Source organism: Dendrobates tinctorius, unplaced genomic scaffold, assembly GCF_039654945.1.
Source record: "Dendrobates tinctorius isolate UK_male_01 unplaced genomic scaffold, ASM3965494v1 ptg000070l, whole genome shotgun sequence".
Taxonomy (NCBI): domain Eukaryota; kingdom Metazoa; phylum Chordata; class Amphibia; order Anura; family Dendrobatidae; genus Dendrobates; species Dendrobates tinctorius.
Window position 1 is genome coordinate 41,185,434 of NW_027361738.1, and position 15,295 is coordinate 41,200,728.

General features: G+C 45.0%; 1 protein-coding gene across 1 annotated transcript in view; it reads left to right on the forward strand.

Moving 5' to 3' along the window:
• Positions 1-15,295, forward strand: part of RNF32 (ring finger protein 32) — a 69,911-nt gene that overhangs the window by 26,383 nt on the left and 28,233 nt on the right. Inside the window, exons 5-7 of the mRNA XM_073581595.1 lie at positions 849-881; positions 5,209-5,333; positions 8,801-8,909. Coding sequence (XP_073437696.1) covers positions 849-881; positions 5,209-5,333; positions 8,801-8,909 — 267 coding nt within the window. The remainder of the gene's footprint in view (positions 1-848; positions 882-5,208; positions 5,334-8,800; positions 8,910-15,295) is intronic.

Here is a 15,295-nt window from a genome sequence, read left to right on the forward strand (position 1 = left end):
CCCCAGGTACAGTACTGTATTTTGCATCCTCTGAGATACAGTTGGTGTTTTAAAGTTTGTTAACCCTTCAGAATATTCTGCCTACTTCTTCATGCGTCCTGCGTACCTATCTTTAACATTGGGTACGCAGGAAAAGAAGTCATTTTTTCTCAAATTAATCAAATCAAATTAAGGTTTTTGTATACATGTAGATGAGGTGGAAGTGTTCTATTGGACATCTGAAGATCTTCTTGTAGAGGTGTGAACTGGAAGTGGTCTGTCAGACATCAGGAGACCTTCTTGTGGAGGTGTGAACTGTGTCATATGTATGAATTTGAACTCCCATATCTTTCTCTGTCACTATTGAAATTTCAATAGTGACAGAGAAAGAAAATATGGGAGTTCAAATTCATACATATGTTTCAATCTCTAACAATAGGACTGAATTTGACACCTGGATTCATGACTCATTACATGGACACATTTCACACCTCCACAAGAAGGTCTCCTGATGTCTGACAGACCATTTCCAGTTCACACCTCTACAAGAAGATCTTCAGATGCCTAATAGAACACTTCTACCTCATCTACATGTATACGAAAACCTTAACTTGATTTCCTTGGCCTATCTTTCAAGCATCTCTCATGTCCTTGTATAATTCCTATATAAATGTTGCCATCTCTTCTCAGTAAAGGTCTGATGAAGGGGCCTTCTGAGCCTTGAAAGCTTGCAAATATAATTTCTCTGGTTAGCCAATAAAGGTATCACTCCTTGAAAACTTTTCTCAATTTTTGGGGGGACATAAGTATTTACATCTATTTTCCATGTCATGTTACATTGATTTGTGTCTGCGCTGCTTGTTTTACAGGTTCTGCTTTCATGTTCTCACGTATTTCACAGGGTAAGTGGAATATTTTATATTTATGATATTTCTGACTGTACGGCTTAAAGGACAAACAAAGGTTTATACGTTACATAAATATTTTATGAAATGTGAAAACGCATCGTATGAAGACTGCTGTCCCCACACAAGGGGCTGTTATCACATATACATAAAAAAAGAATGATAAATGACCACTCTTAGGAGCCAGAAAACTAGCGTAAAAGCTTCAAAAAGTTGCAAAAATTTTGTACAGCAGGGAGTGGTGCAATTTTTTTTGCGACTTCAGATCATTTTTATCTGGATCCACCAAAATGGGCAGGACTGGGGCATGGCCATGCCCGTATGTCAGATTTATAAAAATTGCAGACGCGTTGTGGATTAGCATTTCTGGTGCAGCGCGCAGATGAATGCTGGTTTCATTACGTGGCTCGCGCCTCTTAATGAATTTGGCGCCTTCTTTTTAAGCTACGCCAGACTTGATGAATTGGCTCCTTAGTGTTCTGTCATTTTTTAAATCTGTATTTTACCCATAAATAGGAACACAAGAGTGATGACTTATCTGGTGAGGTAGATTTGCTAAGCCATAGGTCAGAATGAACAGCGGAGGCGTTGATGTGTGAAGGGGTGAGATATAATGTCTTTCATGCTCCCTTCCCTCTGATTGACTTTCAGTACTTAATGTTTACAGATGTGTTTTATGATTACTGCCTGCGGTACTGCTACATGTATACAGTAACTATGTATTACTGCGCATTGCTTATGGTATTGCCACTTGAATGTGTTACCATTATATAGGAGGCTGTATATATTACCTTGTATTGCTGTATTATAATATTGCATCTATATTATGTGTTCTTTGTGTATGTACAGTCAGGGAAAGTTAGTGCATCCTTCTTGGGACAGGAGAGGAGGGCACTCTTGGGCTGGTTTCACATTAGCGTTTTTTTGCACAGCTCATCATGCGCGTCCATGCGCATGCGTCATGCGCACCTATGTTTAACATGGGGGGCGCATGGTCTTGCGTTTGCACGCATTCATATGCGTTTTCATGCGCATGCATTTTTTTAAGGTGTGCGCCTAGGCGCACCAGACGCAACCTGTTGCATTTTTGGGTCAGACCAACAGCTTCAAAAAAACGCTTGCGCACGGAATGCGACAAAACGCATTACAGTCTATGGGAACGCAGGCGTGTGCATGGACATGCGCACGCCTGCGTTAAAAAACATGCGTTTTAAGAGTTAACTTGGCTAGAAACTGTTTAAAATGCATGCGCCTAAAAAAACGCAAACGCATGATGCATTTTTTGCATGAGTTTCAATTGCGCATGAAGCGCTGCGCTAAAAAACGCTAATGTGAAAGTAGCCTTAGTGCATAGTTCCCCCATAGACTGGGTAACTGTAATTATGTTGTAGGCCACTAGATGGGGGTACACTAGAGGGACCGGATAGGAGGTTCATAGAGGGTTAAATGTAGGAGGGGCTGCTGAGAGTAAGGTTAGTGATGAAGAGTGGTTTAGACAGATGGGGGCCAGGGCACCCAAGTGTCCACATGGGCTATAGGCCCGGACAGCTTGGCAGTCACATAACGTTAAGTCGTTATTGCCCACGTTACCCACGGCCACTGCAGATCTTAGCAGTGGGTTAAAACAGGAAAAGGAAGATGTGGCGTCTTATCACCTGGGCCAATGCTTTTAGGGCAGAAGTTGGCAGGACTAAGGAGATGAAAGGAGTTGGATGCTTCACCGGGGGTCACCAAACCTAATGATTCATGTCTGGGGTGAAACAGGCTGAAGGAAATGTCATTATAGTGAGGTCAGGCCTGGAAGGAACTGGGAAGCAGTCTAGTACAGTCCAGTCCGGGCGTGTACTGCACGGAAGTGACAACAAGCAAGTACAGTAAATGTTATGATGTAATAACTGTGGATGTAACATGCAAAATCCTAAGTAAAGAAAGTGTTAAAGTTGTCTCGGAATGTGTCTCCATTGATGGAGGTCGCCTAGAAGAGGGACTGTTATGGCCTGGGAAGTCCCGGGTGAAGATGAATCTGGAGATGCATGTATGCCGAGGAGCATAGTATTGGTTCATGAAGGGGAAGGACTGTACACAGCTGCCACCGGAATAGATGTCACGACTACAGTCCTGTCCCTCCCTTACAGATGCAGCGGGGTTGGATAAACCTGACAGTATGTGGAACAGCGAGGAATAGTAAAAGTGTATATCTTGTATGATACATGGATCAGAAAAGATATGTATGCTCGACAAAACATGGATCAGCAGAACTGTGTATGCTATGGCACGTGGTCCGATGGAACAGGAGATATGGACAGATATCCTGGAATAGCTGAGCCGAGTGTGCTGACGTCAGCTTTGAGTGACCGGGCAATGTACGTAGTTGGGCACCTTGATGTAGCATAGCCTCCAGCACCTTGAAGTAGTATATCTGAGTTTGAAGTTAGGCACATTGATACCTGAACCAAGTGTGTGGACAACACCTGGCAACACCAGGGTTTAGGGGAGCAGATAGACACCTTGATGCAGCACAGAACCAAGAGTGCAAACAGCACCTTAAAACCACAGAGATGAGTCGGTTGTCAGGAACCTTGATGCATCAGAGATGTGTGCAGAAAGCATCTTGGAATAGAAGAGTTGCGTCAGCAGTCAGGTACATTGATGTAGTAAAGCCGAGTGAGCAGACAGCACCTTAAAACATCAGAGAAGTGTTTGTCAGGAGGCACACTATGTGTAGTTGCAATACATCCCAGCAATGTTAGTTCTGGACTAGTGAAGTGGTTACCTCATAGAACGTGCGTAGTATCAGCGTACACTATTACCTGAATATTTATAGAAAATCTGTCATCAGGTTTTGATACCCCATCTGAGAGCAGCTTAAGGCAGAGACCCTGATTCCAGCAATGAGTCACTTATTGGGCTGCTTGGTACAGTTTTATTAACATTTATTCATATATTTATTTCACTTATCTAACTTCATACATTTCCACAGCACCTTACAGACATTGTCATCACTGTCCCCATTGGGGCTCAAAATCTAAATTCCCTATCAATATGTCCTTGGAGTGTGGGAGGAAACCAGATTAGCTGGATGAAACCCACGCAAACTTCTTACAGATGTTGTTCTTGGTGGCATTGGAATCCGGGACCCCAGTGCTGCAAGGCTGCAGTGCTAGCCACTGAGCCACTGTTTTATCTGCTGCAGATGAATACTGAGCTCTGTATTTCCCCGCCTACACTACTGATTGGCAGCTTTCTATGTACACTGTGCAGAGGCAGAAAGCTGCCAATCACTGGTGGGAGGCGGGGTTATACAGACCCTTTGAACATGGAGGGCTAAATTGCTGCATATTTACTCGTCCACTATAGATAATCTCCTGCTGATAAAATAGTGATTTTATTACAACTACACCGAGTAGCTCAGTACACATAGCTGGAATCAGAGTCTCTGTTTCGACATTATGTTGCTCTCTGATTAGGTGGGAAAGATCAGGTGACGGATTCCATTTAAGGGGTAAAAAGGAGATATCAGAAGTTCACGCCAGGTTATCACGATAAGCCAACATGCATGAGAGCAGAGAAAGCCGGGTAGAGGGGGATTCGGGGACCGGCGCTAAAGCAAGGACAGGTGAGGAACAACAAGTTGGTGTAGTAAGATGTTTCCTTATTGCGAAATCCAGTTATAATGATCTTGATGGGTATTTTGGTTTAGCTATAACAAGTATAGGGAAAGGCGTAATCAAGCGGGAAGGGATCTTTAGACTTCATGTGATTCTAAGTAACCCGCCAAGGTGACAATTATTTTGTAGTCCGTCAGCTGATGCCTATTATTTGTAACTGAGTTTGCGATGACCCAGCTACATTTATTGGCTATGAGATCCTTGTGTAGTATCTAGTGGTAATGAGAGTAAAGCCAGCAATAGACATTACACAACTGTCGGCCACACTATTGTTTGGCTGACCTCTACAGTGTCTCACCTGACTCCCCCATACACCGGAATGCTCAGGTCAGGCCGAGTGTTCCTGTGTTCTCTAAGAGATCTGTTGCCAGAATCTTGTGGCAGCGACTTACTTCCACACCAAAATAAAAGGATCAGGTGATTACATTCCAACCTCCCGATCCTTATGTCCCCCAATGTTATCTATTGGGGGCAGTCAAGAGGTCCCCATACAAATTAGATGGTAGGCTGACTTTTATCAAACGTGTGAAATGGGGCTTTCAGTTGTATTTTGAAGCCTCCTTAGATAGTGCGTGATGAAGTAACTCTCTGTAGGAATTCATTGTAGTAATAATAAATGTGAAAAAAGTAATAAAAAAATGAATATTTCTCTACAGTTATGTTTGGAAGCATATGAGAAACTCACCGGAAGGAAAACCTGCCCGATGTGTAGAAGGAACCAGTATCAGACCAGAGTAATACATGATGCGGCTCGGCTGTTCACAGCGAAATGTGCCACCCGGTAATGCTGCATAGTCTCTTTTATTTTGTATAAATGCAGTCATCAGATCACTCACTGGATCCCTTCATTTCTTTGGGCTGAAGATTGATCTTTAATTATCAAATTTTTGAATATACATCAAAGGGATCTGTTTTTCATCATATCCATCAGGCTGTAGCAGGCTGTGTTAATAAACTCACCTTGCTAAAGAAAGGTTTCCAATTTGGACAACTCCTTCTCAAATTAAGAACCTGCTGACCAACTGATTGCCTGAGATCCAACCAAGAAAATCTGCCGGTGGCCACAGCAGCCTCTATAGGAGACAGGCGGTATTACATGGTGCCCATTCAGATTAATAGATGTTGCTTTTCCCTATTCTTTCCACTGTGAGGTCCTAAGTAGAGGAGCCCCCTCTATGACCTGCAGTTGTAGTAATAGGCATTATGGACAGGGATTGTCCTAATGGGAGCCCATTCTTCTTTCTTTTTTAATTCCTTTAAATTGGCATGAATTGTATAGCAGAAGAAAAAGTTTGTGATGGCTCCATTTTTTTCCCCACATTTATTGGATTTTTTCCCTTTGGTTTGGTTGGATCTCAGTACCTACAGAGAGGTTTTTATAGGTTCTCTTTTATCAAGGTATGACATAGACATATTATAGCTATCTCAATTTTGTGCAAGAATAACACAGTAAGGCCGGTTTCACACTAGCGCATTTTCAGCGCGCGCACGGCCGGGGGTAGCTCCGCCCCCGATCCGGCTCTCTGCCCGGCGTGCCCGCCCCTTCCTTGTAGCGCCGCCTCCTAGCGGACAGTGGCGCCTGCGATCGGCGCACCCTATCTTTAGCATAGGGTGCGCCGATCGTGCGCAGGCCGTGCGCTAGTTGCGCTTTGACCTGCGCTGCGCACTTTTGACGGTGCGCCGTGCGCGCCAAAATCAAACTTTTCGGATTTTGGCGCGCACGGCGCACTGTCAAAAGTGCGCAGCGCAGGTCAAAGCGCAACTAGCGCACGGCCTGCGCACGATCGGCGCACCCTATGCTAAAGATAGGGTGCGCCGATCGCAGGCGCCGCTGTCCGCTAGGAGGCGGCGCTACAAGGAAGGGGCGGGCACGCCGGGCAGAGAGCCGGCTCGGGGGCGGAGCTACCCCCGGCCGTGCGCGCGCTGAAAAAGCGCTAGTGTGAAACCGGCCTAACATTCCTATAATCCAGCATTAACGAGGCTAGCTGCATGGCTGATATTAGAAATTCTCACTTTACTATAGAGAAGTCTTATTTTCTAAATCTCTGTGTAGAACAAGTATCCTAGAATGTTCTATATTTCTGTTCTGGGCGGCGCTCACAGCAATCCGGCACTGACAAGTAAAAGTCAGGGTTGGGTTCTAAAAAAAAAAAAAAAAAAGAAAATATCCCAATCTCTGATGATTTTCTGAGCACCATCAAATCCATTATCATAAGATGGAAAGAACATGGTACCACAACAAACCTGCTAAGAGAGGGCCGCCCACCAAAACTCTCAGCCCATGCAAGGAGGGCATTAATCAGGGAAGCAGCACAGAGACCAACAGTAACCATGAAGGAGTTGCAGAGTTCCCAAGCAGAGACTGGAGTATCTGTACATACGATCACAATAAGCCATTCAATCCATAGAGGTGGCATTTACGGAAGAGTTGGCAGAAAAAAGCCTTTGGTTACACACACAAATTGTAAGGCTCGTTTTCAGTTTGCCAAAAGGCCTTGTGGGGACTCTCCAAATATATGGACGAAGGTGCTATGGTCAGATGAGACCAAAATTTTACTTTTTGGCAATCAAGGTAAACGTTATGTCTGGCGCCAAACCAACACAGCTCATCACCCCCAAGAACACCATCCCCACAGTTAAACATGGTGGTGGCATCACCGTGCTTTGGGAATGTTTTTCAGCAGCAGGGACAGGGAAAATGACTCGAGTCGAGGGGAAGGTGGATGGTGCAAAATGCAGGGATATTCTTGAGCAAAACTTGTTTGTCTGTCAGTGATTTGAGATTATTGCAAAAAAAAGGGGGGAGACAAAAGCGCAATAGGGTCTTATCCACGTTACAAGGGACAGTATATCTTGAAATATGCTCACCTGGTTAGGATGAGATAAGAGCATGTAGTTAGCGGCTGCAGCAGATCCACAGGTCTTCAGTGACCAGAAGAAATTATAAATCCAAAGGGAGTTCGTAGCTATATTCCGCGCTGCCGCTTTAGACAAATTCCAGGAGAATGCTGTATGATTGCAGTGGTGGTATTTCCTGATGAAGGGGGCATGAGACCCCTGAAACGCGTAGAATAAAACCACTGCAATCATACAGCATTCTCCTGGAATTTGTCTAAAGCGGCAGCGCGGAATATAGCTACGAACTCCCTTTGGATTTAGTGATTTGAGATTGGTACAGAGGTTCACCTTCCAACAAGACAATGACCCAAAGCATACTGCTATAACAACACTTTAGTGGTTTAAGAGGAAACGTAAATGTTTTGGAGTGGCCTAGTCAAAGCCCAGACCTTAATCCAATTGAGAATCTGTGGTCAGACTTGAAGATTGCTTTTCACCAAAGGAAACTGTCTAACTTGAAGAAACAGAAACACTTTTGCCTTAAGCAATGGGCAAAAATCTAAGTGGCAATATGTGGAAAGCTCATAAAGACTTATCCAAAGTGACTTGCAGTTGAGCTAGCCACAAGAGGAGGCTCTACAAAGTACTGACTTTAGGGGGTGAATAGTTATGCACATTGAAGTTTTCAGTTATTTTGTCCTATTTGTTGTTTGCTTCACAATAAAGAGAAAAACAAATTTTTACAGTTATTCTGTACATCAGGGGTGGGGAACCTCAGGCCCCAGGGCCATTTACGGCCCTCGATGACCTTTTATCCGGCCCCCGGGCAGATTCTCAGGGGCTGCAGTGCTTTGGCAGGTATTTTGATTGCCACCAGCTCATTAATTTCTCCTTGCTCTGTGAGCACACACACGCAGTATTCACTACAGAACACTGAAGGGCATGCAATAAAAGATTACATCCTGACACCAGAGTCAGGATGTACTTTGTGAGCGGAGTTTGTATGGCCCCCGAAGGATGGTACAAAAATCCAAATGGCCCTTGGCAGAAAAAAGATTCCCCCCCCCCCCCCTGCTGTACATGAAGTGGTGATACAAACCCTGGAAAAAAATCATTGAAATTCCAGGTTGTGAGGGAGCAAAACACGAAAAATTCCAAAGGGATGAATACTTTTGCAAACAACTGTATAATGCTGTTATTGTGAGTCATAAGACCAGTCGGGTTGAGAATTGCAAGCACAATACCGCAATGTGTTTCTGTAAACATTTCCTAAAGGAGCAGGGTAGGAGCTTTTTTGGGATTATCCTTGTTTTTCAGAATCTCAGGATACAAAGATGCACATAAAATGATAGAAATATAAATGTAAAGTTTCATCTTATCACAACAACTTTTTTTTATTGTATTTCTCAGGATCCAGGCTTGTTGGAGGGGATACATAGTGCGGAAATGGTACAAACACTTGCAACAAACAAAGCCACCCAAAGACCCCAAGTTGCGGAAAAAGTTCTTTGAAGAGAAGGTATGTAAGAAAGTATTACACCGTAGGGTCGCATCAGTAATTCTGGAGCAGTGGATTATAAGAGTTAATTTAATTGCTTTTCAGTAAATCAACAGCAAATCTTCAGTCTCCCGATTTTCCTCATAAAATGTCTGTCAGGCTAATAGGGAGATTATGTTCCAAGAGGGAAGGAATGAATCCTCCGACTTTACGCTGGATATTCTCTTGTGTCCATGTGTTGTATGTAGTACATTGAACAATGATGCTAATTAGACATTATTATAGCACTTTTGTGTTTTCTACTGACAAGTATTTTGATAATCCAGATAGACCTCTGTCACGGATCCTAATTTATGTCACAGATCCCTGATGGGACATTTGCAGATCATTTCTAAAAACAAAATTTCAAATATATATCGGGAGGAGGGGGATATAATTCTCAGTTGAAAGCTATGTACCATTGTTCATTTACTTCCTAAATGCAAAGATAAGCAAATTTCTAAATTGACTTCATTAAAAATTTGATAGTATTTTGCTTCTACAGAGTGTCTGTAAGTCTTATCGAGCTGAGTGGCCTGCAAAAAAAAACATATAAATCAATCAAATTTCTGGTCTCTCCCTCTTTTCACTCAGTAATAAAAAATAGCAACAGGGAGTGGGTTGTAAAGAGATCTCAAAACAGGAGAGAGGGGAAAGTATCTAATGTCTCTGGGAGGGCAGAGCAGAAGGTTGCAGATTAGGAGGAAAGCACTTGTAGAGCAAATAAGTAAGGTTTTGGAGCTGTGCTGATATAAGAGCAGTGAAGACAGCGGTAGTCTTGATATACACAGAGCGCACTTTCCAGCCTATATTACTGTACACTCCTACAAAAGAACAATCTGAATTTTGGATCACACAAACTGCACCACTGGACTGAAAATGACTGACTGATTATAAGAATATAATTTTCTGACTGAAATTTACGTGGAATTTTATAAACTAAAGGTAACCACTAATGTGTAAAAATAATTTTTGCGATAGCCCTACCATGTACCATATGCTTTATATTTTGGGAACATGCCAACACACATTTTTAAGTGTAAAGCTATTTGGTTATTGAGGGAGCTCTGCTGCCGTTGGGGCAATTTTATGGCAGCCTGTGTTATCTGAATGGGCTACTCTGAGAGGCTGCCACAATGTGATCTTCAATACGAGCCAAAATAACCAGTGATTGTGATCTGCTGACAGTACTAGAGAGTTAGGGGTGGGGAATTACAATTTTCTGTTATTTATTTATTTTTTTTACAACTGTTCATGTTCAAAATTATTTTTTCCTATGAAGCTCAGAGGCTTGGCTTCACAGGAAGCTGTGATGGTAGCCAGGAGCTTGCTGAAACGATCATCTTAGTCATCCTGTGAAGCCTAGTCTCTGGCTGGGCTTCATGGGAGAATATAGTTTTGACTATACACTGCAAGTCAGTGGTAGTAGTATCAAATGAGTGCAGGTTCAAGTTCGTCTAAAGAGTCTAAAAAAATATACAAATTGCAATCACTCGTCTGTACCCTTTTAAAAAATAAAGAAATACTGTAGTTAAAAAAAACGTATTTAGTTTTGCCATGTCTGTAAAAGTTTGACCTTTCAAAATATAACAGTACGGTAAATGCTGTAAAGAGAAAAAAAAAATCGGTCTCCACACCTCCCTCGGAAATATGTAATAAAATGCGATCAAAACATTGCATTTGCCCCCAAAGTGATATCAATAAAAACATCAGCTTGTCATACAAAAATCCATCCTTCACACAGCTCCATTGACTGAAAAATAAAAAAAGTGACAAGTCTCAGAAAGCGATGACACACAGCTCCTTTTTTCCCGTCTCCCATGACCGCACACATGAGAGAGGGGATCCGCCCAGTCAGGACAGGAACCCTACTGAAGATAAAAGGGCGGTACCTCTCCCTCGCTTCAGTTGTGTTTCCTGTACTGACAGGGACCCATGCACTGAAGATCACGTACCTGCCCCTCTCTCGTGCCGGTGTGGAAGATCAGGCTGGTTCCTGAGCGCTGTGTCGGGAGGGGGAAGCGCCGTCCGCGGGTCCCCCGGGGGCTCAGCGGGCGCAGAATCAGCACGGCCTAGGGTCCTCGGGCTCTGCCGTGGCTGCCATGCCGCCTTCTCCCCCTCTGCCGCATCCAGGAAGCACAGCGCAGCGTCAGGGAGCGGCCGCTTCCGGGTCGCGCCCCTCTGACGTCACACGCAGGGCACGCTGGGAAGGGGCGTGCCCGCATGAAGTCGGGAGGCGGCGCCAGGATCCGAGATGGCGGCGCCCATAGGAAAAAACGCCGGCAAGAGAAGATCCCGGCGGCGTGGCGGGGGGGAGGGGCTATGGGGGTAACTGGAGGAGGCGGAGAGTGCAGTGGATCTCCCTTACATAAGGGAGATGACCACATAAGACGCACTCATGCCAAAGCTTCATGATGGAAGTGGGGCAAGACGAGCAGCAGCAGCGTAAGCAGCAGCGACAACAGCGTCAGCAGCAGCAAGAGCTCTCGCCAGATGCCGAGCCGCCAGCATACCAGGAGCAGCCGCTCGAGTGGTGGGAGCGACAGTCATAAACGCGACCGGCATGACTCTGAGATGTCCAGAAGAAACGTCACGAGTGCATCTGAGGAACATCTGAGATCGGTACCCCCGATTGACAGCGGTGGTGAGAGATCTACGTGAATGTCACCCTTATGGTAACGGGGTTCCATTTTTCTCTGTTTGATCACTAGGGGTCGAGGAAGGCCAGCAGCAAAACCAAAAATAGAGAATGCGCCCTATGTAAACACCCGCTGGCAGATCAGTGGCGGAAAGACCTCTGCGCTGACTGTATAAATAAAACTATACAGGAGGAAACCCCTGATTTGGTAACTACCCTTAAGGTGCTAATACAACATGAGGTGAAAGGTTCCTTAAAAGCAGCCCTTAAAAAGAAAGATAAAAGAGGTCATAGAAGTTATTCTGATTCAGAGGCCTCGCCAGGGCAGAAGGGACGGGAAAGATCCTTGTCCCCATCCACCTCCTCTTCCTCTACTCAGTCCTCAGAATCCTCCTCGGACAGCGATATAGGTGGCCGTCCATGTTTCCCAGCAGAGGATGTGGAAAAGCTGGTCAAAGCTATTAGGGCTACGATGGGCCTGAAGGAGGAAAAGACTCCTAAATCGTTAGAGGATATGATGTTTGGAGGACTGGAGGAAAGGATAAAACACACCTTCCCTGTAAATGAGAAAATAAAGGCCCTAATTGACAGGGAATGGAAAAAAACGGAGCAGTCAGGGAGCTTGCCTTCTACATCAAAAAGGAGGTACCCTTTTGAACAAAAGGATCCAGAGACCTGGGAAAGTCCCAAAAATTGATGGGGTTGTAGCCAAATCCTCAAAAAAGGTATCTCTACCATTAGAGGACTCTGGCATGTTGAAAGACCCGTTTGATAAAAAAAAGCAGATGGTTTCCTAAAGCACATCTGGGAAGCTTCGGCAGGTGGATTAAAGCCAGCGATAGCTGGTACCTGTACCGCTCGTGCCCTCATGGTCTGGCTACAATAGAAGACCAGATCAGGGATAGAGTTCCTAGGGATGAAATTCTGTCTAATCTCACACTGGTACACGGAGCAGCGGCTTTCCTAGCGGATTCCACTGCAGACTCCGCAAGATTGACAGCTAGAGCAGCAAGCCTGTCAAATGCGGCAAGACGAGCCCTGTGGCTTAAAGGGTGCCCCGGAGATTTACCATCAAAACATAGGTTATGTTCCATTCCATGTGATGGCCAATTCCTCTTCGGAAAAAAACTAGAAGAGATTTTGGAACATGCAGGAGATAGGAAGAAAATCTTTCCCCGATTTTCGGGAGAACCTAAAAAGCAGCCCTTTCGGAGGAGATTTAACAGGGTTCGTCCCACGGGAGATAGAAAAAAAAAAACGGGACTCTAAAGAAAGAAGAGGATCGGGCTATATGTTTAAAGGGCCCTCCACTTTCTCCAAAAAATCTCCCCAATGACATCAGGCCGGAGGTAGGGGGAAGGCTTTCTCTCTTCCTTTCCGCCTGGGCGACTATCTCCCCCAGTACATGGGTCCTAAACATAATAAAGAACGGGTTAAAAATAAAATTCATCCATCCGCCCAGGGGTACCTTCATAATGACACCCCGAAGGAAAGCCCAAGAGCAACAGCTGGCCCTGGAGATGGAAGTCTTGGGACTAGTGGAAAAACAAGTCCTACAGGAAGTCCCAGTACAAGAAGAAGGAAGGGGGTTCTACTCCCCCCTCTTCTTAATACAAAAACCAGACGGCTCTTGGAGAACCATAGTCAACCTGAGGAGTCTCAATCAGTGGGTAGACAATTGCTCCTTCAAAATGGAGTCAATCAACACGGCCACAAAGATCCTGTTCCAGCATTGCCTCATGGCAGTGATAGACTTAAAAGATGCCTACTATCACATCCCAATTCATCGGGAGTATCAAAAATATTTAAGAGTAGCGCTCTATGTCCAGGGGCAGGTGAAACACTACCAATATGCAGCCCTTCCATTTGGCCTGTCTACAGCCCCCAGAGTATTGACCAAAGTGATGGCGGAAGTAATGTCTTTTCTTCGTTCCAGGGACATAGTGATCGTCCCATACCTAGACGACTTTCTTGTAATAGGGAGATCGGAGTCCCACTGCGCATATCAAGTGAAAGAAGTAATAGCAACTCTAGTAGGACTAGGATGGATAGTAAACATCCCCAAGTCAAGGTTAACCCCAGTAAAAGAGCAATCCTTCCTAGGGTTGATATTGGACTCCGAGCGACAACGCTGCCTCCTGCCAGAGAACAAACTGACCAAGATAAGGGGCCTAGCTCGCACAGCAATACAAAAATAGAATTAGACTTACCGGTAATTCGGTTTCTAGGAACCTTCCACGACGGCTACATCGGAGGATGTCTACCCCCGCCCTAATAGGGGACAGGAAGAGATTAAATATCCCTCCCCTTCCTGCAACCACCAGTGTTTTCCTGGACACCAGAATGAATAGTTATCACCAAAGTGCAGGAATCATCCAATAAGAATATCAGATAGGGAGGGAAATTAGTGCTGTCGTGGAAGGTTCCTAGAAACCGAATTACCGGTAAGTCTAATTCTATTTTTTCTCTAGTCACCTTCCACGACAGCTACATCGGAGTAATACCAACAGCCAATTTCTTTAGGGGGAGAATCACGGCCTGCAGCACTCGTCTGCCAAATGTTAAATCCTCATTGAAATTTAGCCTGTAACGCCTGGTGAACGTGTGGATGGACGACCAGGGGCGGCTCTGCATATCCATTCTGACAAATCATTCCCCTTTTTTTCTTTTTTTTTTTCTCATGACGTTGCTATCGCATGGGTAGAATGTGCCTCAGTGAGGCGGGTGGAGCCAGCTTCTGTGATGCGTAAGTCAGGCAGATAGATTGTGTGATCCAGTTCACGATCGTGTTCTTTGACTCCTTCTTGCCTTATTTCGTCCTGAGAACTGGATGAATAGATTCTGGTGAATCCGCTAGGCTTCACTCTCTATTGTTGGTAGACAGGACCACTCTGCAAATGTCGAGAGTGTGGAAGGTCTCTTCCTTAGGGTTGGAAGAGCTTGGGCCGAATGAGGACAGTACAATGTCCTGATTCCTATGAAATTTTGAGAGGACAGACATGATCTAATCTCAAGATAATATCTGTAATGATTGCAAGGTAAGCTTCTTGAATTGACAGGGCCTGCAATTCTCCCATACGTCTAGCCTCAGTAATTGCAACTAAGAGGACGGTTAAAGGGTTAGGTTTCCATGGTCAAGGAATCTAGAGGCTCAAATGGATCTTATGTTTGAGCACGGTGTTGAGATCCCAAGGAGGCCCCTGACTGCAGAGTATAGGACGAATCCCGGCTGCCGAAGCCATAAACGTAGGATCCAGCGGTGGCTGGCCAGGTCAAGATCAAAAAAGGTGCTAAGAGCTGATATTTATACCTTTTAGTGCTGGGGATAAGGCTCTGTTCCAGACCTTTTGTAAACATCTAGGGTCTGTGCTGCACTGAGATGGAAGGGATCAGGGGTGCCTGGAGAGCACCAGGGCGTAAACCTTTCCCAGACCTTGGCATAGATGGCCTTGGTTATTGGTTTTTGGCTTTCCTCAAGGGTTTGGATTACCCTATCCGAGAGCTATTTGGCTCTTAGGAATTTGGCCTCAATAACCATGCTGCCAGGTTCCCTTTGCCTACGTCTGGGTGTAGCAGAGGACCTTGGTGAAGGAGGTCGCCCTTTTTTGGGGCAGAAGCCAGGACCTTCCTGGGCCATGGCAGGTAGGGCACTGTACCACTTCTTCCGGGTCACCGCGGGGCGATTAGTTTTGTGGGAACTCGGTCCGTCTGGATTTCCTGAGATGTTTCT